The sequence below is a fragment of the Adelges cooleyi genome, unplaced genomic scaffold, assembly GCF_023614345.1.
Source record: "Adelges cooleyi isolate 19-005CV unplaced genomic scaffold, UGA_ACOO_1.1 ACOO_flye_CR_arks_rails_tigmint_CR_PRNA_108, whole genome shotgun sequence".
NCBI classification, from domain to species: Eukaryota; Metazoa; Arthropoda; class Insecta; order Hemiptera; family Adelgidae; genus Adelges; species Adelges cooleyi.
Genome location: NW_026095761.1, coordinates 991,498 through 1,015,939, shown reverse-complemented (window position 1 = coordinate 1,015,939; position 24,442 = coordinate 991,498). Strand labels below are relative to the sequence as shown.

Below are 24,442 nucleotides of genomic sequence, written 5' to 3'. Positions count from 1 at the left end.
TTTGGAAAGTATTTTTTTGCCCAAAAAAGGCACGAGACAAACAGAAAGTATTTTTTTTTTTTCGTTTGACCCTTGTTGATTTTTATATTAATAAATACACTCTTGTGTGTATTTTTGTAAGCTTTGGGATGTAACCGAAAAAGATACTTTGCGCTGACACATACGGTTGTACTTTCACTCCCTGCCTTTGACCCAACCACCCCTTTATTCTGTTTCAAGGGTTCATAAACATTTATCCGACGGCCATAAAAATAAGAGTGCTTAAACCGACAGTTTCAAAACGGTCGGCTAACCAGCAGACGTCTCAGCTGCGGTCGACGGTCGCAATTTTCTATTTTGATTATGAGCTTGGAACTTGTACTTAGAAAACTGAAAAGTGTACGAGAGCATCGTAGCAAACACGTGGAGGTTTTTTTTTATATATATGCCGACACAACACAAAGTAAAAGTAAAAATTAAAAACAGAAATGCTAATGATAAACCAAAAATTACTGTCGGATCACCCGTGGTGGCAATGTTTGTATAATAATAATATTTGGTTATAGTATACATTATGTTCGAAGAGAAATTAAAAAAAAAAAAGATTACGCTAATAATGATGGCAATTTCATAAAAAAAAAAACAGTGGGGTCGAGGCATAGTGGGTTAAGAGCGTAATGAGTTCGGGGAGGTTCGTTTCAGGAATTATTATAACTGAAAAAGATGAAATCACTTTTTTAAATTGTAATAATACTTTTTTATAAATCACTTAAAAAAAAATGTTGAGTAACAGTTTTTTGAGAAAATTGTTCATGTTAAAACCTCACTCTAGATCTACCTACAGTCTTATTTTTCAATGATCTTAAGTACTAAAACTACACCTAAAAAAAGCGAAGTAAAGAAAAATTGTCCACCCCTTATTGGGAAAAGTGTTACTGATTATTTTTGGAGTTTTTACTGTATATCGGTAGTAGGTACTATATTCACATAAATTCTGTAAAATGTAGAACTTATTTGACTTTTTTTTTTTAAAGTATAAAGCACCCGTAATTTTATGTTGAATAATATAAAAGTACATATATGGGCTAAAGTATAATTTTAAAAGGGAAGGGGTACTTTTTTAAAACTGTAGGCCTAATTGAATACTTATCAGGTACACATTGATATAAAAACGTACAACATAAAGATATCGGTTCAGTGGTTAAGTAAATATCGTAGATCCAGACAAAAAAGTATATAATTTTAAAACACATAGTTGTAAAAAAAATGCTTTCTCAGTGCTGCATATGTACCAATTAAAACAAATTAATGATTATCGTTTTCAGTGGACAATTGACAACATACATTATAAACATATTGTTTAAATTTTAAAACTTACAGTCATTGTCAAACTGTTGATAACAGTTTATGAGTCTTTACTGTAAAAAGAAGACAAAAAGAGCCTTATTTAAGAGCTTTTTAGTGGGGTCAAACTACCTTTTTAATTATTTAAAACTTAATTTTCCCTTTTTTATTATAATTAGTTTTTAATATTCATTTTACAGTAATAAAAAGTACTGTGATTTGCCAAAATAAACACTATTTAAAAATTGTTATTTTTATTAGTATTGAATTGGTACAATTTTTTTTTTATAAATCAAATTTGTAATAAAAATAGAATAATAGAATTACATTTGTGTGCAATTACAATTTAACAAAATTGTAAATAAAACTTGGCTTTGTCTCAAGACAAAAATAAAACGACGACGACCGAGTAATTTTTTAAAGTATAAATTATTATTCTGAAATTGCATTTTTGTTTAAATTTTTTCCATTCTGCGTTTTACGTTAGTATTTACTTCAAACTTATTATACGGAATTATTAATAATATCCATTATAATAATCTTACGCTGTCGTCTTGTTTAATACATTTTTTTTTTCATTATAAATTCCGTCAAACAAAGAACAACTAAATGCAAATTACACGGTTCGAATTTATATCGCTTAGCTAGCTTTACACCCATACGGCTTACGTAACGACTCGTGTGTACAGTTTTTTTTTAACATTATAACAAACACCCTATACATTAAAAAAAAAAAAAAAAACCGAACCAGGAATCAAATGGGTGTGTATGAACGGTTTTTGACCTTAGAAGCGGTTTTAAGCTGGTGCACAAAGCGTAGGTTTAACTTGCACCGACGGTGGTGTCCTTACCGGTGTCGGACAGGCGATCAGCCGCGAATGGGCGGGCTTAATATTAATATTATTATTATTGCGATAATTATTACGGATTGCATCCCGGATCAAGGATGAATAATTAAAATATATGTATAAAAAAAAAATACACATCAACAGAAACGAATGTCATTAACAACAACAACAACAAGAACAAAAAAAAACCAAACGCGCGCTTTTAGCAGAGCAACAAGTCGCCGCCGTTTGCCGGTAAACCGATTGTATATAAAACCCGGCCGACCGGGTCTGGACCGACATTCGTTTTGCCTCCCTCGATCGAAGTGGTTTAGGACGGATATTTCTGTGCGTTTCGCAGCTGTTCATTTGATTGCCAAATTAAAAAAAAACCGAACAAACAAAAAACCAAAATGGCTTCCAAACTTTTCGTGAGTATACCGCGCAACGGCTTTCGCGATGTTGTTATTTCTTTGTCGTACTATATTGTATCGTAATAAATATATTCATGTCAATAATTGAATTACAAACGTTTGCAACAGGTCTGTTTCGCTTTGCTCGCCTTGTGCGCCGTCGTTTCGGCCGAAGACCCGACGGTGAAGACCGAAGGTTCCGAACAAAGAGTGAAGAAAGCTGTCATCATCCCGCCCGCAGGTAAACAACGTATTACATAAGCTTTGCAGTGCTCTGGGCAACCCTTATTTTATACTCTGTACCCGATACCCCCTCGTGATCTGTATTACCGATAAAACGTACGTGATAAGTACCTATATTAAATTCAACTTTAACTCCAAGGCAAAATAATTAATATTTTTATAAAAATTGACTTTTCATATATTTATAAATTAAATTACAGCCGATTATTTTTCGTTTAAATCATGATATCAATAAATTATTTTTTGTTTGTCATTTTATTTAGGTAAAATAAATAAAAGTAATATTATATATCCAATCAAATTTTTTTTTTAAATTGCCGATTGTTTGTTGTATTTCCAATGCCGGGAGGAACGTCGTCTGTTCAGTTCAGTTAGAATTTTACATACTCACGGTCTTCAAGATAATAAACAAAAATCAAGGGGGTGCCATGGATAAAAAAAAAATGATGAAATAAAGGCGTAAAAAATAATATGTTTTTTAACACACTTCGGTAACTGCACTTTTCCTAATAAAAAATACCTTCGCCGCTATGCATCGAAGCTAAAACCCAAATCCGCCCCGATATGGTTTTCTGGTTATTATTTAATAAATAACGAGCGTAAATTGTTGATTTAGAGATTTTCTAACCCCGCATACAGATGTATAATTAATACCCACTATTTTGCGTGTTGGTCTTAATAAATTATTAAGTATATTTTATTTTCCAACGAGAGGTCGTAAATTTTGAGTTTCGCCGACTGTCGAGCGCGCTTTTGAAATCAGATTAAACCGCCGCGCCGGCATGCCGGCAATTAAATGACAACTATAAAATATGTACTTGTATATACATGTGCCTGTACATACCAATTTCCAAAATCAGGAAATTCGTTTCTCTCCACCGAGGGCTGACGAGAGTTTTGTATGTTATTCGTATAACGAACCTGGTCTACCTGCCTCGTTAAATTAATTTAAACCGGCCACAAACTTTGTAAGGCGTTTTGCATGTAAAATTAAAACGTCCCTACTGAGCCGACGCCATACATATATTATATTATAGTGCGCAACCGGCTGGAGTTCAAAGAGAGGGTTGTCTATCCACATAATACAAAATATACAAAGCGACGTCAGGCCAGATGCCGACAACTTAAAAAAAACCCACTTTTAACAAAAACTAAAAATTATGAAAAAAAACATAAGAGAATTTTTCTAAAGCATTAGTTTTTTTTGGAAAAATTTAAAACAAATTATTTGAACTTGAATTGATAACTGACATATATAAATTCATGTCTAATTGTTGATGTGTTATTTGTCAATTTTATCTAGAAACTGGGCCTGATTTACAAGGGGAAACATACTTTTTTATATTTACTCGGAAAAAAACAGCGTTTTTATTAATTTTTCCGGAATCTTTGAATTACAAAAATACTTTATAGATTTCTTCTGGAAAATTACCAAAGTCGACCAAATGTAGTGGTAAAGGATTGGATAGTGATAAGTGGGGATGAGGGGATTAAGGGAGAGGGATGAGGGGATTAAGGGAAATCGGGTAAAAATGATAGGAGACAGAAAATTAGCTGATCAAAAAACCTTGTCCCTGATCGAATGCGTTTTCTTCTGGTACAAGATTGATTAAATTTTTTTCTTATTATTGGTTTTTTTTATATGTTTCAGCTGACGCCACCTACCCGTACGGATACGGATACTCGACCCCGTACAGCTACGCCTCGTTCAACTCTTACCCCGCTTCCTACAACGGTTACTACCCTTATTCCAGGTCGGCTTACAACTACAACGGCTACAATGGGTATTACCCGTACAATGGATACTACAACGGTTACTACAACGGAGTCAGGTCGTACTATCCGTACGCCTACTAGACCGGCCCACGTCACCTGGACACGCACCGAACCGCATTTAATCTTAAGTACCCTAAGCGTCTTCAGCTTAAGAACACTCACAAACTCACAAGTGTAAAATATCATGTGCTTTGGCGGCAAATGTTCACGGTCGGAGAGCGACGCGAAGAGCATTTATTCGGCTCGGCCGTCAGAAAAGTGCCGCAAAAGCCAACATAATGTATTTTTTTTTACCGATTTTTCTATTGTAAATTCATTTCATTTTTTTTTTACCCCCATTTATTTTTTTGATTTGTCAGCTGAATAAAACGTTCGAACGCATACGTAAAAAATTGTGTACCGTACTGACCTTTCCTACTATTCTGAACCCCCTTTATTTTTTCCCGAGGAAAAAAAAAACTCCTCAAAAATCGTTTTTCCACTAAAATGTCATTATTACTAAACGGCAATTATTTTTTTTTTTACCTGGCCATCGAGTGGCTCGCCGACAACGAGTCATCTCTGAAGAACGACGACGGCTGCAAGCTGAACCGCCTTTTGAACTGATGTTTGCCTTTGGATACGTCTCGAGGCATCACCCCGTTTCTATGAACAAAAAACCAAACACAGTTTAATAACATTTGTGTACAATATTTTACTAAAAATAAAAAGACGTTATTAAAAAATGTATAGACAGTCTTAAACCGACGAATTCAGCGATGGCGCTTTGGTGTTGGTTTATGCGACCGACCTGACCCTAAGGTATGTGCCATAATGTGTATTATAATATTATTATAATTCATAATATTAATAATATTTTATTACAATTGTAACATCATTGTTATTCACGATAAAATTGGTCCAGTACCGTTTCCTAAGTATTGTGTTGTGTATAATACATACATTCTTTTAAAAACCTCAAACGAATAATAAGTTTTTAGTATAAATTAATATTTTTAAAAACTGTTGTATGACACATCTATTGCGAAAAATAAATTAAAATAAAAACAAATTTTCATAATTTTCAAATGGAAAAAAAAGACCAGTTAAAAATCGGTATTGGACAAGATTTCGTAAAAATGCGATCCAGTTCGTATCTTTTTACAGTATTAAAATCGAGCCATCTTAAAAAGGCGAAGTTAAAGTAATGTAATAAGTTAATAGTTATCTGAAAATAAATTACTTGCATATTAATATTATAATCTGTATAGTAAAAATGTTTAAAAAATTAGTGTTGCAAAAAGTGTTTAGAGTTTATGGCTAAAAAAAAATTGTTTATTCTCGCGTTTGGTTTGTACACGAAACTTTTAACAAAAGTTGTATTTTTTAATAAAAAATGTTATGGTAAACATTAAAAACTTTGAGCTTAGCTAGGGTTTTCCCCAATTCTTAAAATACAACTTTAAAATAATTTGTTTTTTCTTAACTTAACCAATTCTAACTTCGACTAGTTTTTTTAATAGGCAACTTTTCTTACATTTTATTCAACAAAATCAAGTTATAACTTATACATTTAACTCATTAATTATGGAATTAATTCTTCTATTTAAAACAAAGTATGTTTAATATTTGTCTTTAAATCGAGATATCAAGATAAGATGTAGAATTATTTAACCCTTCACTGCATAATGTTTCATACATGGAACAATTGTATTTATTGTTTATATCTGTTCATGCTATACACCTTTGTATGCACAACGTTCCATAATGTTCCAAATTCTTTAATAAGCGTTTTCCGTGAAACCAAAACTAAAAAAAAATTAATTTTAATTTTTTTAAGTAGTATTAGGTACATTTATATCATATGGTTAAAAAAAAATGAATGCAGTGAAGGGTCAAAATACATGTTTTAACATAATATTATTGTCGTTGTAATGATTTTCATCATTATTTAATATTACTACCATTTACGATTACCCGGAAGTTATTTCATCACATTCAGTTGTAAGGATTCCCTATAGTCGTTAGATAACACCGATCACACTTCGTCACACTGTGCTGGCGGCATTTGTTTTTTTTTTTTTTTTTTTGTTACTGTTGAAACTTTTCAAAAGCGTTTTATCGCGTTATTAAAATTTCAATAATCGTAAAAGCACACACAAATGCTCGCGATGAAAATTTATACATAACCGTTAATTTATTCTGACCGCGTATAATAGATTCAGGCAGTAAACTCGACGGTGCCACTAAAACCTCAAAGGCTGCAAAGGGTTGCGCTTTTGCGCAAGAGAATCTTATTAAAACTCGGCGGGGTCGCACTTGTGGCAGACGCACCTTTATCTACTCTCCTCACTACCCCTGCGCCTCAACCCTCCCTCTTAAAATCAAGAAGAAAGCCACTTTTTGACACGCCTTCGCCTCAACCTCTGCAAGCCGGTCGAGGGCGATTAATACAAAAATGCAGTAGCGTTAGCTACATTATACACATAGCAAACACCTATGGGCGTGTTCAGAAAACCGTGGACCGTAAAGGCAAATTACAAAAACCGCACAGCCCCCCCCCCCCCACTATTTAGGTGTACTGACTACAATATTTCTGTCGAAAATGTCAACAACTTTTTTATACTTGGATAAAAACGCACGTGTTACAATACTATCAACATTGGCCGATATTTGATACACTATTAAATAACGCTATTAAATAGGTGGTATAAATTTCAATCGTAATTTTGTGAACAAATTTTATTTTTCCTTATAATTATACACCTAATAAATAATGAGGTGATAAAACTAATAAAACTTGTTCAACTAATACTTGATACGCGTACCAACGGACATTCGATATTTTTGACATTGATATATGTTCTGCATCTATGCGCATAATTAATGTCTTAAAATATTAATACTTGGAATCGTTGATACGTGCCCACTTCTGGTCAGTAAGAAATAAAATATTAACAACACAAACGTTTCAATTAAACGTCTTAAATACTGTGATAAAATTAAGTAATTATACATTATTTTTTCCATTACACCATTAACTAATTGTTCTAAATAAAATAATCACTCATACGTTTCATGTTCAATTTTTTTTTATTTTCCATTAGAACACTGACGAATTCTCAACGTCACTCAGAACCCACGAAAATGTTTTAAAAACTAACGAACATTTTCAACTCTTAAAAAAGAACTCCTTTCTCTAAAATAAAAAATGTTGAATATCATATTATACCATATTGTCTGTTAGGATCAAAATCTGCTAAGTACCCAGATTTATATTGAAAATTATAGTACAAGTATTTTTACGGACCTTATAGGAATAATAATTATATATATTATCAATAAAATCTAATTTATTTAAATTCATCGTTGAGACCAGATCTGAAGAAATCGCCGTTAGTCTTGGTTTCCCGTAAATTGAAAGTAATTAATAATGCATGTGTATAACCTTTGACCGAAGCGTTGGTTGACGATTTAATCTTTAAGAACACCTGCGCTCTCCTAGGACCCCAGTGAGCTATATGTAGGCCCTACGCTCATAGGGTATAATTTTCCTTAATTTTCATAAAAGCTTACATAAAGATTAATATATAACTCATTGCACCCGCAACACAATTTAATTATGTTTTCTCCCTTTTATAAAATTACTATAAGGATTAACGGCAAAACTAAAAATATAGATTTTCTGAATATTTGTACTAATTTCTACAGTTTATAAAATAATATATATTTTTAACAATAATAGCCTTTGATCATTTTTTTAAACACTATTTTTGAACACCTGTGCTCTCTTACGGCCAGGGGGATTCATTCGTATGTCCATAGGGATAATTTTCATAAGAGCTTCCTTAATCTATAACTCATTGCACCCGCAACACAATTGAATCATATTTTCCCCCTTTTTAAAATTACAGTGCAGTGGCCTAATTGCCTATACAGTTTAAATAGTCAGTGTGCAGATCATTGGCTTGTACTCAATTATCTACAATATACATACAAGAATACTCTACAAAAGTATAAAAAAAAAATCACCTACACCATGAACAATAACTGCGCCACTCATCGAAAATAGACAAGTTTTACTCCAAAAATATTATACAATTAAATACACATGCATAAATTGATTTCTAAATGGCAGTAATGTTAGAATTTGAAGGTACTGATTGTTTAGTCATTCTAATTTTATCTTCTTGCGTGTCTTACCCCTTATAAAATGTGTGATCGATCAAACCAATACTTACTACAAAAATGAATCTTGTTTTCGCCATTACTATAATGACTCTACAACGATCATTCAGTTAGGTTAGGTTATAATAATAATTTCGACGACATCATACAACCAGTAACTGCTCAGATCTGCGTCTAAGTTAATAAAACGTGTTCCTTTAATGTATAATATTAAACAAAAAAAACACCTAAATAGTAAAAATACAAATTTGAGCGCATTATTGTCAATACGACGATTTTATCGGTATACCATAATTCTACCATCTACGGTTTCGCATCGAAGCGGTTGTTCAAAAGTTATTTAATCACTTTCTGTAAATTCCCGAAGACTTCCCGACCATCCTATCAACCATGGCTTTTTATTAACAAAAAACCAATACATAAACAAATAATTCGATTTTTTTTTTTCGCCAATATAATACACAACAATATCACTAATAACGTAAAATAGTACAAACACGTATACCCTACTCGAGAGAAACTGCGACCAATATGTGTGTGATTATCCTTAGCGGACAACCCGCGCGCACCTGAAGATCATCCGCTATGTACAATAACGTCGCGACGACTATAATGTTTTATTATTATTATTATTATATATATATTTATATGTTATTTTTATATTATAAATCACACGGTCGGCGTGGATTTCGACACCTTTACGACACCGTCGTGCGACACCGAGAGCCAAAACGATTAGACTGACACTGCGTCGGGCCCGATAACATAACCGTTAACGTGTCGAGTCGGTAAAACTAAAACACACACACACGCGGGCGCGCTCGCGTTTCAAAAAAAAAAAAACCGTACTTGAAATATAAAACACAAAGTGAAAAACAAAAATACCACCAGAAAACGGCGTCGGCGTCGGCTCAAGTGGTCGGTCGTGCGCGGCTCAACAGGTGTCCAACCGTAAAGCGACTTTTCACCGCACTTTTACCGTCTCCGTCTGTTCCGCCGGCGTTGGGTTTATCTCGCCGTCGAACAACGCCGGTAAGTTAATAGTAAACAGGTCGGCAAGTAAGTAGTACGTGCAGTGAGTTTGGTGCGACAAGTGAGAGCGGACAGCACCGCGGCGGCCGGCCAGGAGGGTTCGAGCACGGGAACGACTGGGAAAATCTGCAGGGAAAACGCTTTATCCCGCCTTAGCGCTGCGGTGACGCGCATGCCGGGGCCAGTCGCCGTCGGCAGCGCGGCTCACCCACTCTCTCCCGGTCCTGTCTTGTCTCCCGTGCTATCCTGCAAGTGTACATCCGTTGCCGCCGGTCTAGGTACGACCCCGTATAATCACATACAATACACGGTAACGTTAATTATTCTTATTGTTATCGCGCGCACAACGATAACAAAAATAATTACACCCCCGCAAAAGTCAGTTTTTTTAGATGTCTTAGACCGAAAACCCTGACAAAATGTCGACTACCCGGCACTGGTCACCGATTTCGGTTCTGGCTATTTCACTTGAGTATGTTGGAAACGTATTTCATATTTTTTCTTCTTTAAATTAAAAAAATACGTTTTAATTTTGAAAAACTAAATTGTTCAATTGAAATTTCATTTCCAACATAACCTCGTATAAAGCGAGGTCAACAAATTCGAATCTTCTTACACAACTGAAATTGAACCAGTCATAGTCCACATAAATTTGTCGCAGATAAAGCATTTTTTTTTTTACCACTAAAATGGATTTTAAATTGTAATCATAATTTTTAAGTTAACACACACACTGTAGAACAATATTTTTTGTTGGAACTTTAACTTTCTGCTTCTTCAACCAGAAACGACGGACAAATGTAGAAAATGTACAATTTTTTACTAAAAAAAAAGTTGAAATGTTTTAAAACAAATTGCTTATAGCATTCAATTATATGAACCTAAATTTTACATAATGACAAATGATTTATGACTATAAATCATCTACATAAGTCTACAGTAAATTAGGGAATAATAATAACCATGAATAAAACATGTTTTTAATATATATACCAACTCACAAGCTACTCGCAAAAAGTAAAATGTAAAAATCACATTTTATTTTTAAGCCCTGGCTGTATATTACATAGTAATTAAAAAAAAAAGGCCAGTAAATGCTTTTTAAGTTATTAGCGTTAAAATTCTAAAAGCGGGAAGCAAAGTAAACGCTCTTGTTGTCTGGCTAAAACACCGTACCTCTCTTTCATTTTAAATGCTAATAATATTAATTCCAAGAATAATTATTCAATACTGCTGCTATCGACTATTACTAAAGGATATCAACTTCTCCCACCTCGTTTCCAGTTAGAGAGATCATAACTATAACTTAACAAGACCTACGCAGTAAACAATGTTAGAAAAACAACTTACAAAAGATATCAGAAATATAGATTAAAAATAAGTTTCTTAACTTGAGCGTTTATTCGAAGTCAGTCCAGCTAATCTGTAACATGACGTATAGAAGTACACTGATCTGCGCCAATGACATATTCTAAAGTTATGTTTTCCAGAAGCAACTGGTAAGTGCCAGGCTGAGAAAATCATTGGTCTAGCGGTGTTGTTTCTCATATTGACATTGCAGTTTACACTAAAATATAAATTCTGTAATGCGAAATTGACTATGCCTAAAAGGTCCGTAAAAGCCCCTTTTTTTCGCTTGTAATAAAAAAAAATTCACCAGTTTACATGTGTGTACACTTTACTAATATTATATTATCATTAACTCGTTCGGACTCGCAACAGTCGGTTTCGACAACAATAAAACAATAATATGCTGTACGTGACCATCCATATAATATAGTATGTACTCTGTCTGTTGTCAGTGTGTGGGCGGAAAGAGTTACAAAAAAAAAGTGTTGTTTATACGCATAGATGACATAAAAAAAAAACTAATAATTTATTCCTCGTCCACCAGAGAGGAAAATATTGTTTTTCAATGTAGATATATGTGGATATCTCAGCGCAGATATGTGACCGGTTATTATTATTTTTATTATTAACTTTTTTTTTCATCGGTTCGTATAATATGTCAAAAGGAGCATTGTATTGTATTGTTTTTAATACGCTTTTATTTTCCCAAACCTAATCCCCGACAAGCTGTCGACCAAATCCAACCAAACCAGTCGCCTCATAATAAAAAGCCATACTTAACATATCATTTTTTATTTTTTGCCATAATTAAAACTCAAAATTCGTCCAAAAAAACTATACGGTATGACTGGGAAACAAATACCAAAATAAAAATATTTTAAATAATTTTTCTCGCTGATTAGAATACACCCAAATTTTTGTGTGAAAAATCAAATTTTTTTGTAAATATTAATAAATATTTATTTGGTTTTATGTATGTCTTTTGGAGACTAAAATAATGTTGAGAAATAGGATGAGAATTATTATCTTAATAATTTTTAGCGCTACAATATAAAACGTATATTGTGTATCATAGCATAGTTTAAATATACTAAGTATATTTAATTTATGATCATAGTTAAAATAAGAATTTACATATTTTCTTCAAATTGAAAATCTGGGAAAATCCATAGTGAAAACTGAGAAGAGAATTTTTTTTTAAATTACTCACAACACATTAATTACAGATTAAAAATATTTATTTTACAATTTCAGAAGCGATTTACAAAAAAAAAATACTTAGTAGTTGATCAAATTGGTAGCAAATGAAAATTTAACAAAACCACTAGAAGAAATGTTACACATTATGACATTATTATAAAGAGGAAATGTCCATAATTGAAAAATTATTAACTATATTCGATAAGTGAAACCAATTATTATTGTTTTTTAACATAATATTAAAATAATGTAACTCGTTTGTTTGATTAAAGTAACTATACAAAAACCTATTAACATAAAAATGTGTCTATAGAAACAAGTGGCGATGAGTATATACAATGTACAGTTAAATATTTGTATTACACATTTTTGAAATAAACATAAAAATTAATATAATATATATTTGCATGCTTTATTTATATAATACCAGGCTCGAATGCACATTAAATACTATGTAGTGTACCTACTTTATCGCCACCAATATGGCATGGCTTGTCAAAAAGCTAAATATAATGTCCAAAAAAATAATCAATAGTTACTTTTTATTTGGGTCTCGCGGTTATAATAATTCATTTAAACGTTGTAATTACTCGGAAAAACAAATTGTTTTCGCTCGATAAATATAAATTATTTTTTTACGTTAAATCGACCACTCTGTATATAAAGTTTAAAAAAATAATAAGAATAAAAAAAATATGCGAGTTCGGTTTTGAACTCGAACACTACTCGTGCCGTACAGTATATAGCTGTCGACGACTGTGTTTATTGTGTGTACTTACATTCCGTCTGGGGCAACAACAAAAAAAAAAAAAATAAATAACTCTATTTTTGTGTGTATTGTGCCGTGCGACAATCAGGTGAAGTATTAGATTGACAGAAAACGCGAAAATATGTTGCACTCGACTTCGGGATAAAGCAGTTTTACTTCCTTTGGCTTTATCCGGTACGTCACGTCCTATACGAGAAGTGCGGCGGACATCCAATAAAATCTATAGAAATTCCCGAATAATATATATATATATATATAAATGCATGTATACATGTAGATATATTTTCAAATGTATAAGCCACTCGAACAAACAACTCTGAACTGCTTGCTACAGCGACACAATAGAGCTGTACGGTATACTGCGGAAAAAATAAAATAATAATAATAAAAGTTCACAATACGATTCGGAGGAAAAATAAATTTAATATAAGTACAAGTAATCGAAAATAATCATAGATTCCGGCATCCGGGAAATTAGTATTAGTAGTTGTAACTTTGTATAATGTCATATTGTACACAATCGCAAAAATACTTTTGCAACTTATTTGAATATTTTCAACAAACTGTTTCAATTTTTTAAATTATTATTTTTTTGCTATTTCCGGTACAAAAAAAACAATCCAGACTGGGGTTTGACAAGAAAATCACTTTAAAAAAATACTAGTATTGTAAGGTTAAAAGTTATACATCAATTTTTTAGAACCTCATATAAATGCTATAGTTTCTTTTAAATAACAAAAAAAAACGTTTAGCTAATATAAATATTAATTAAAAATTGCTGTGTTAAAAAAAATCTACTTATTTAAATATGAAATATTTTTATTCGTTAATTTTTTTTTTTAAATGTCAGTATTTTTTACTAAATTGTACCTAGGTAAAAAAATATTATATTTATATTTTTTTAATTTATGAATGCTCGTGGGGAAAAACATCTCATGTGCTACATGAAGAATATTTACATACAACTTTACAATGAAGAATATTTTTTTCTGTATTCCGGAGTACTAATCTTAAATTGTTAATCGTGCACCTAGGAGGGTATTTCTCGTGAACGACGATTGTCTGTTACATAAACTATGTAAAGTAAACCAGCGTCGATCTTCATTACAGGTAATTCGGAACATATTAATCCGAAATGTGTCTACAGCTCTGTTGTAACATCTGCGGTAGCCCTTCGTGTACTTTTGGCCTATTGGACATTTATAAATTCGGATACGATCCAATTCGCTAAGTAATCCTATCCCTGGGTGGATAAATAATAGTAAAGATCTATTGCACAAACAAACAACATTGTATACACCACATAGAACGAGTCGGGGGAGGTCAATTACAGCTGGGTTTGACTAAGAGTCATCTTTATTGGTATTATTAATAGATAAAAAGAAAAAAAGAAAATGAATTCATCTTTGATGTGGAAAAATTATAAGACAAGTATAATATATAAGACATAGTAATCATAGTGCCTATGAATTTTGGTAATTTTATACACTATATATATATATATATATATATGATATTAATTTAATTAAAATGTAACCATAAATTAAATTAGATAAATATATTTTTTTTATGAATGTGTTGAAACTTTCGCGGAATGAAATATGACATGAATGATTTTCGGATATATCGGATATAGTATTGCGGTGATGTTTTACAACGGTTCAGCACTCCTTGAACATTTTCATACAGCCGTCACTGGTTTGAGTTGTGGTTGTTACTTATAGAAAAATGTATTAATGACAAATAATTAAGGATACAACAGCGTTCCGATAATAACAAAACACATATACTACACACATAATATTGTGCCTTCCGGTAGACGTTGTACTGATGCGGGTAATTTGTATCTATAGTAAATGGTTTCACGCTAATACTTTTATTATTATCAAAATGTAATATAATATGTCACTGTCCGAGTAAGTTGTGATCATTGAACTTATAGAGTTTCAAAAACGTGAGTTATTACAGTAACAGACGATGAACATCCTTTTCACAATGTGTACAGTGCATAAACAACATTATGTTAATATCTATAACTATGAGTCTGTACAGAACCACACAAAACCTTATACACGAGTCAAGAAAAAGTTTATATCGCATAGAATTGTATGCGAAAACTGTGTAAGATCCACTGAATGCAGACAATCAAAAAGGTACCTACAGAGGTATTATAGTCAAAGAGTTGACAGTAAAACATATTATTAAAAACGACAGCCTTAGCCAAAAATGTATTTGTGAGACACCTAATATTATTAATTACCTTGCTCACTATAGCTCTATGGACTGGCGATTCTTTTCTTAAGAAATATAATATATTACTATTATTTGATTAGTAAAATAATTTTTGGAAGATGGCGCACGTGTCCCTGTCGCTACAACACTGATTGAAAATGCATACTGTGGAATTTGCAATATTCGCAATAAAACACACTTAATGCGTTGATGTTAAGGTAAAATGTACGTTGTACCTGGCCACAATATATATGGGATTCCGTCGATACAAAACCGTCTTAAACACAAACAATTGGGTAAAAAATGTTTGTTGTCATAGACATCGGTCACATCACCTTGTTTATTTTCGTAACCAACTAGTTCGAATAATTATTATTTTTCTTTTCATGCGCATAAACTATATTGAACTTTATTAATTTGTCTTAAACTTGTATAAATAAATATAACAATGGATCGTTACGAGCAAAGTTCTTCTGACGATGAATGGGAATATGGCACCGAGGAAATAATTATTGTCGGCGAAACTTCGACCGCATCGCACAAGTTCCGTACCAAACGCCGCCGTGGGTCTGGATATGACGATGAACTGCTTGACGTAATTGAATCTAATCCCGGCTCGGTGTCTTAATGTGGATTAATCACTAGCTTGCTTATCTTTCATTTTGCACATCTCTAGAGATCCGAATGGCCTTACGCTACGGTCACCTATGCGGGTTGTCCCGCGAAACGGTTGAAGGTGTACAGGACGAGAAAGGGTGAGAACGGGGAGGACATCGTGGAAGAAGTCGTGAACCGAGTAACCGTCTATACTTAAACAAACAAATCACAATACTATTCGTTATTAAATATTTTTGTTTATACACAAAGCCGTCGACGTCAATCCGTGTGGAGTGCAGGTAACGGCGAAGAGGCGTCATCCAGTGAGCCGGTTGCAGGTGAAGTAGACAGCCACGTTTTATAAGGGTCTTGGGGAGATGGGTTATTTTTAAATATTTTTATCCTACGGTTTTAGAAACAACTGCTGAAGACGGTGCCGAAATCATTGAGCCCGGTACCGACCGCCGTGGAAAAACTTCGACTAGAAGAAAAAAATCGGTCGCTCCCGCCAAACGCCGCCGTCGCAAGGCCGCTAAAAGGACCAAGGTAATTAGGGAATCCGATTCCCCAAACCTATGGCTTATAGGCAGGTAAAATTATTATATTTTGTCGTTAATTAATTTTGTACATTTCTAGCGTACTGAAGCGTCCAAAACTGTTGGTCAGACTGTTCCCCTGGTGAGACGGATGAGGAAGGAAAAAGAAGGAGGCGGTATACGAGCCGTCATGGAGAAAATAAAAGAGAAGCGCAAACCTAAGCCGCCCCCGTCGTACGAGAGAGTGTTGGAAATCGCCGCAGAGTATCAACGGCAGAGGGACGCACGGCCGCAAAGAAGTCGTTACCGTAAGACACCTCGTTTGTTAGTCACGTGTTTATTTTTTGTTCTAACCTATTTTTGCTGTACCACAGCCGCCTACCTATAATATCAACTTCGTAAAGCTTTTTCTCTGGTCGAAACATATTATCCTCGGCACTTCATAACAGCTGCACAAACCCAGCTGCGCCAACAGATTTCTCTGTACAATCGTGTACAATTCGATATTGATCGTCGCCATGTTTTGCTTACTTATTATTACTGTTTTTCTTGTTTTGATATTTAAATGTTGTGCTATGTAACTTGTTTATACCCTTACATGTTCTATTTGTATATAAAGCGCGTTTACACGACGACGGTAAATGGTGATAGTTAATGTCATGACAGAAACCATCGTCTGGTAAATTATTCGACAGTGGCTACGACAGTACTGTCACACTATCTGTCCAAGCTAGATAGTACTGTCGTATTGTCGCACTGTCGCGATAATACTGTCATGACCATTTACTGCCGTCGTGTAAACGCGCCTTATGTTCTATTTCATGTACATTATTTTGCTTATATTGTTCTGGAAATGTTGTTATGTACCTTGTTTATACTCTTTTATATTTATCATGTTCTAATTTTGATGTATTTATCTTGTTTATATTGTTTTTTAATAATATTAATTTTGTTTATAATTTTATGATTGGATCACAATAAATGTAAGACTTGAACTGAAATTGCCTTATTTAAAACTAGTAATTAAGTATCACTGGGAGTGGTGCAATCACGAGGTTATATTCGTTTTTTGAATATTTTATCTAGCTAACAATTTTGCCCAACTGTATGTAATAGAACACATATTTTGTATACTCCAACAGAACATTAATGATAACTTGTGTTTTCACTTTGCTTCCAAAAATCACCCCTTACAGACGTGTTACTTGACGGTGTATATATTGTATAGATAGATAGTGAATTATGTGTTTACAAACAGACCGGATGAGCTTATCCCGGCCACGGATACTTATATATATAGGTTCTACGATGGCGTTGCAGTGTATACTAGGTTTATTGATGGGACCAAATCGGTTGTATGGTCTCCGGAGCAGATCGGATTTATTTTATCAAATTAAAGTAAACTACGGACCGTCCGGCAAGAGGTATTGCGCCAAAATCGAGACCAAAATATATATATATATTTATCTATATGAGATAACTGTAGAGACGCACAAAAGAGTCGGCCGCTACAAGACGGATAGTGGTTTATTTAACGCAACGCGGGGTTCGATCCAGAGAGATAGTACACCACCGACCACATAATAAAGTATATAATATACTTATATATAGTTTGTGTGTGTGGCGATGCATTTATGGCGTGTCTGTGTTAAAACGAGTGTGAGTTTACTGGGCAGAGTGTTAAACGATAACACTGAATAAAATGCGAACAATAACTTTCCAAGCTATAATTTGTATTTATTTTGTTATGTCCGGTGTATATCATATAACCGCCTAAACTTTGATGTCGTCCGAGTCGTAAAACGGTGCCTTACGTCTTTTAAAACAATATAAATAACATTTGTCCAAAATATAATAATGAACTATTCCTATAAAGCAAATATTGAAAAGTTGTCAAAAATGTTTTTGGCGCTTTACCAAGTTCACATACTTCCCGCGCCCAATTCCATTGGCCTCCATTCATTGTCGAACATCATCACAATCATTGTCAAGGCTTCACCATCTTCAGTACTGTCAACATATTCAACATCTCCGCCGCACGTACAAGGTCCCTTTTCATGAGTTAGTATTGTACATTTATATATATAGTTTTAGATTTAGTGAGTAATATTGTAGTATAGTGCTACATGATTGTTTTCTAGTCTTTAAGTTTATTAACATTAGCATTTAAGTAACTACCGTGTAGTTCATTTTATTCAAAATATTACCATTGATTAGCATTGCATTTGCATTACCCATTTATTTTCTATTTTTAATTTATATTTGCAAGCAGCATTTACGATAGGGATTCCCATCCAACCTTACTGCTTGTATATAAACTATCCTTGTAAAAAATATCAAGAGGTTTATTACAATACAGGGTTTTTAAAACAAATTTTAAATTATATCCTAACATATTTTTTAATAATAAAAAAGAAACGTTTGACAACACGCATAACTATTTCAAATTATAAATTCTTAGCAATTTGTAAATTTTCTTAACTTTAAAATTATTTGAATTTTCTACCTTTTAATAGCAAACCTAATTTGTCATAAACAAATTTATAGGGTGGAAACTGGAAACCCCATCTATGATCACCTTAAGAAATATTTTACTCTTTACATTTCGGTATAGTCACTAAATTTTTGTATACAAACTTAACCATTATTATTGTCTTTTGAATGTATATAGACTGTCTCTCTCAGTCTGTTGTATGCGCTGAAATAGTAACATTGCTGAAGCTATAGATTATTATTTTTGTGGTAAAGGGTTTATTTTATAGGCTAATATTGACCCGTTATGAGACAAAGTAAATTTCATCACTTGCCGGCCTAATGTGTACAATAAGTTTCTACACTAAACTATTAGGCCGACAATATTTTTCAGTAGACCGTGGAACCGGCGAACTTTGCCAAACAATAGCGAATGTTTTTGATTCGTTTCTTCAACTTTTCTCTGGCCGTTATGTTTTGAGTAAACAATATAACAAACGGTCCAGCGAAACAACAGTAGCTGTTTAAGCTCCTCTTGTACACATATTTTATTTAGCATTATCCTAAACATTATAATCTTTGTACAAATAAGGTTTATTATTTTCTTTTTAGTAAAGAAAATTAAAATAAATTGTACGGAATAATTATTAATTAGTTAATTATTTTATATTGATTCAAAAATAATGGTATCTATTATTGGTGAACAATGTAACAATGTTTGACGATGACTTGGGGAAACTTCATATGAAAATTAGACATCCACAAAGATAAATAACTTGATAACAAAATGTAGCGAATACCTACTTAAAATCAAACGGCAGATCGTGCTTGTAAGGTTGAAAATGGCGTGCGAAATACTTTAAAATATCGCAGATGTTTTAGACTGTAAAAAAACGTTAGAGCCGTCTCCTTCACCACTATACAATATATACATACATTATGTAATATGCATGCTACTCCCAGTAATCCACCAGTAAACAAAAAACAAACTGTATATACAAAGGTAGTTGAAAGCAACTCCAGAAAGTTTGCATTCCTTATAAGTTTTAAGTATTTTTTTACACTACCGAAGAATTTCACAGGTATTTGCTTCACTAGCCATGCCAACTTAAGTGAATTAAAAAACAGTTGGTGGATTTAACAGTTAAGAAAAAAATGTATATAACCAAATATTGAGGGAATTTGAGGGAATCATCAGACAAATTTGCAAAAAAACTGACTTAGAATGTGTGACTTTCGTGAATCAACGGCTTTTGGTCATACGTGTCGATACAATACAATGTGATATAATATGAAAATATATTATGTAGTCTAGTTCTTGCGTTTAGTATTTGCGCGCAAAATCAAAAGGCCATAAAAAACTTCAGCGAACGTAAGAGTACACTCACTTACATCAATAAATTCTGATATCATGCTATTAAAGAACCCACTCGTAATATTACCAGAAGTTGAGTAAACTGAACCAAAATATTGACCAAACATATTTACTATATCATTGAAATTATCAGAATGAGAATTGTGAACTCTAAAGAAGTAGATAAGCAATTAACATTCTTACAATTTTTTACATAAGTCTATTTTTTTTATGGGGAATTCTATATTATATCAATGTTAGTTTTGAATAAATATATTTAATGGACAACGTACATAATATTTACACTGTACAATAAAAATATTTGTTGATCAAAAAACATAATACATATATTTTTTTCACTGAATCCAAATGTGCTCTAAAATTTCTCTAGCACCTCAATTCAATTCTTAAATCGCTTCTAAAATTGTAACAGAACAAAAGCTCTACCTACTTTTTATTGTGTTAACATTTTAAAAATATTATTAAAATCCTGTTTTGGCAAGAGATTGAATATTATTGACTAAATGTTTTTTGTGCTCTGCAAATTTATCCAATGTTTTTACTCGTATTTTATAATATTTCTACTTTTTTTCTTTTTTGTTGTTTGGGTTAATTAGGAGAGCTAAGGGAAAATTCGTTCTATACGCGTGTTGCTACAAAATAAACTCGTTTTAGAAATCCATATTAGGTACTACTGAATACTTATTGTCTCTGCTTGCCGCTATAATGACGTCAAATGGGTTCATTTAGAATATATTTTCGCGGTGGTTGCCGAGAGTGTTATTTTGGTTTTGGTCAACAAGGAGATGGAATAAAATAATACAAGTACAATTTGCAATCTGCAAGCGCCCGCGGTTCATGGGTTCCAATTTCATATAAATAAGCGATGAGAGATTAACAAGTGGAATCTGAGTGCGCTTTATTTGAACGGACCGTTTTAAAATTCACCATCGTCATCCGAGTGTTTCATTTTAAGTAATACAGTGTTAGATAAGAATAGTGTTTCTTCACGGGTCGAATGCGACCTCTGTATTTTGCGCCGGCCCACAGAAGACCTTTGGGACAAAGGTACATTAATACGTTTTTGTCCGGTCCGGGCAGAGGATAAATGATTTGTGAATAATTATTCGCCATGTTATAATTTCGGTAATCCGATTAGGTGCGCCGAACGACCGTGTACGAAGACCTTAACAATATAATACACCTACAGAAAAGCTGTTTTAATTTACAAACCAACCCCAATCGTATTGTGATGACACAAATAACTTAAAATGAGTCTGCACAGGTCGGTGTAATCACGGGACTGTAACTGAGAACGATGAATTCGCTTTGATGCGAATCTTACTGAATGCGAATCTGTACATGATGTAAAATATATAAATTATTAATAAAAACGTTGTAAAGGTGGTAATTTGCTTAAAATTGTCTAATTATTATTATGACAAAAGTTCTAGACTCTCGAGTTAAAAACTTCTATCTACAATAATTATTGCAATTATTGCAATTATTGCAAGTTCATTTTAGAACGGAAAAACACACGTTGATGTATTGTGGCCCTAAAGGAGGAGTTTCTTTCGTGTTTGGAAGACATCAAAAAATGTTTAGGTACATTATCACTTTACTTATTGTACTAAAAACAAATATGCCGATTGTAAATATGAAACGCCCATACTTAATATAATACAAACTGTGAAGCATTAGAACAAACATATTACAAACTGCTGCAAAAAGCGATACTCATAAAATATCACAAAAATAAAAAAATACCCTTAACAAAGTATCTAAACATCCCATATTTACTCCATTATGATGTTGCCATTTGCTGATACGGTTATTATAATATTATTCTAAGAAGCGCATTCACTATAATACACTCTTTGCTTAGCTACCAAGCAGTTGGGCTCTATTTTGACTAATTATTGTTTTAATCTTGAATTGTTATTACTATAAAAAGAGTTTAAGGCTTATAACAGAGTGGCGTTGAAAAGAGCACCCTGTATTTGTATGTACCTACGTAAGCATGACGTTTAAATTGTATAATACTATCTATGCACGCTCTTAAAATGGTTTAGGCCTATTAAATTATAATATATGTCACGAAAGGTTTTCACTCCAAAGCAATCAAGGTTTCAAGGTATAAAAAAAAATTGCATGTTTTTAATTATTATGCAATGTTATTCGAAAATCCAACACTGCAATTATTTAGAAGTACATTCTTTTTCTTCAAAGTGTTTTACTAAAAGTAGGAATAATACAAAATGTTAAACTGTATAACTACAGTATAATTTTTATTGATTTAATTTTTCATAAAAAAACAAGGACAATATAATGCTATCTCATAAAACGTTTAAAAATATAGTATACTATTGAAATTTTTGTAATGTTTAAAATTATTTTATCTTGGCTACGACTGACATAAAAAAGTGGTTTTTTTAAAACGATTGTATTACACATAGTAGAATAACAAAAATCTACATATTATTAATTATTGATCTGTTTTATATTGCACCTACTATAAACATCAACTAACAAGTGTTTTTCAAAATGGTTATTAAAACTGTTGTCTGAACATAATAAAAATATGTCCATTTAGGTAGCTGACATGACACAATTTTAATTATGTTTCGTACGAGTTTTATTCGATATGAACCTATAGTTATTATGTAAAATTACATTTACATAAAGTTAGCGTTAAAATACTTTATTTTAAAGAGTTTTTAATAGAATTAAGAATTTTATTTTATGGAATATGTTATTGATCGACGACTTATCATAGATTTTCCGTGAAAATTTATCGAAATACACAATATTACAGCTGTGCTGAATGGAAAATGCAAAACAAAATGATATTTGTGCGTTTCGAGAGAGACTTGTCAGCCATTAGATACACACGAGCTTACCGCAGGTGCTTACTGTATAATAATAATTATTATTATTATTCAAACGGGCTCTTTCTGGAAACGTGATTGAACAGTTTTGTTTATGTCAGTCATAGTGAACGAAAATAAAGATATCCGAGCTTTTAGACACACACTTTGAGGCGATGTGTTTGAGAAGTGTTAAGGACGAGGAAGAGGTATAAAATGTGATTTCAAATAACGTATTATATCACTGCACAGTGTGAGGAATTTCGGTGTGAAGTATTTTTTTGCGGAAATAAACGACGGAGACGATGTATGAATAATGATGGCCAAAAAGTGTCGGGCAAAGCGAGCGAGCGAGGGCGTCGGAAAGAGGAATGAAATGTGGGGGGAAAGTCAATGCTATGTATTATATATCGAGCACAGAAGTCGGCCTGGATGAAAAAGCGGTGATGGGCTAAAGGTAAAAAAAAAAAAATAATAAAGAAAAAACTACCGACAAACATCTATTTGTATTGAATTTTGTTCGACCGAATAAATCAAATAAGGAAAACGCGCACTTCAGCGAAAACATCAGCTACCACTGACAACCAATTGCAGTTATAATTATTATTTAATTTCCAATTATTATTATTATTATTAGTTTATCATTGTTTGATGCTTTCGAATGTTTTTTTCACTTAACATTTTATACTCCGAGGTTCTAAAATGCTGTTCTACCCCCCCCCCCCTACTCGAAAACCGCAAAGTTAACGCTTTGACGCGTTTTTCATTTTTTTTGCGTCTGTAGTTTGTACGTACTGTAACTTTTCAACCGTACTCGAATAGTAAAAGTTAAAAAAATTGAATCATGCACCATTAAAAATGGGATAACTACCCCAAAAAATTGTAAATATAGTGAAAAGCGTTAAGAAGGACGGAAAGCGCTATTTATTAAGGGGCATAGAATAGGCAATTTTTGACTAAAATTTATCCAGTAACCATTTTAAGTATGCCGACTAATTTAAATGTAAAAATATATTATGTTTTTCTATTTATACTATTTACACACCTTGCGGTTGCTCCCATTTGATTATCTTGACTGGTTCGCCAACGTTGGCGAACCAGTCAAGATAATCAAATGGAAGTAACCACAAGATGTGTAAATAGCGTAAATATAATACCCCCATTCAAGTTTTAATACTTTTTAAAGTTTTTCTAGTTATAAAACTTTAAAAGTTATTTTCTCCGAGTTATGGCGAAAGTTTGACAAAAAATTACTTTCGTAGAAGTCATTTTCCGACATATCTA

At 32.7% G+C, this 24,442-nt stretch overlaps 2 protein-coding genes across 5 annotated transcripts in view; one reads left to right on the top strand and one right to left on the bottom strand.

Moving 5' to 3' along the window:
* Positions 1–12,511, bottom strand: part of LOC126841164 (ras-related protein Rap-2b-like) — a 69,951-nt gene extending 57,440 nt beyond the window's left edge. For 2 of the 4 annotated variants that reach the window (XM_050577497.1, XM_050577511.1), the window contains exons 1-2: positions 9,260–9,625; positions 5,108–5,227 (exon numbers count right to left, since the gene is read on the bottom strand). In XM_050577497.1, the coding sequence (XP_050433454.1) occupies positions 5,108–5,217 (110 nt within the window). In that variant the 5' untranslated portion in view covers positions 5,218–5,227; positions 9,260–9,625. The other 2 variants (XM_050577510.1, XM_050577506.1) reach the window with 2 other exon arrangements.
* Positions 2,438–4,965, top strand: LOC126841212 (staphylococcal secretory antigen ssaA2-like). Its single transcript, XM_050577541.1, has 3 exons — positions 2,438–2,581; positions 2,693–2,804; positions 4,458–4,965. The coding sequence occupies exons 1-3, from the start codon at positions 2,564–2,566 to the stop codon at positions 4,661–4,663; spliced, it is 336 nt and encodes a 111-aa protein (XP_050433498.1). The 5' UTR covers positions 2,438–2,563; the 3' UTR covers positions 4,664–4,965.
* Positions 12,512–24,442: the final 11,931 nt, after the last annotated feature.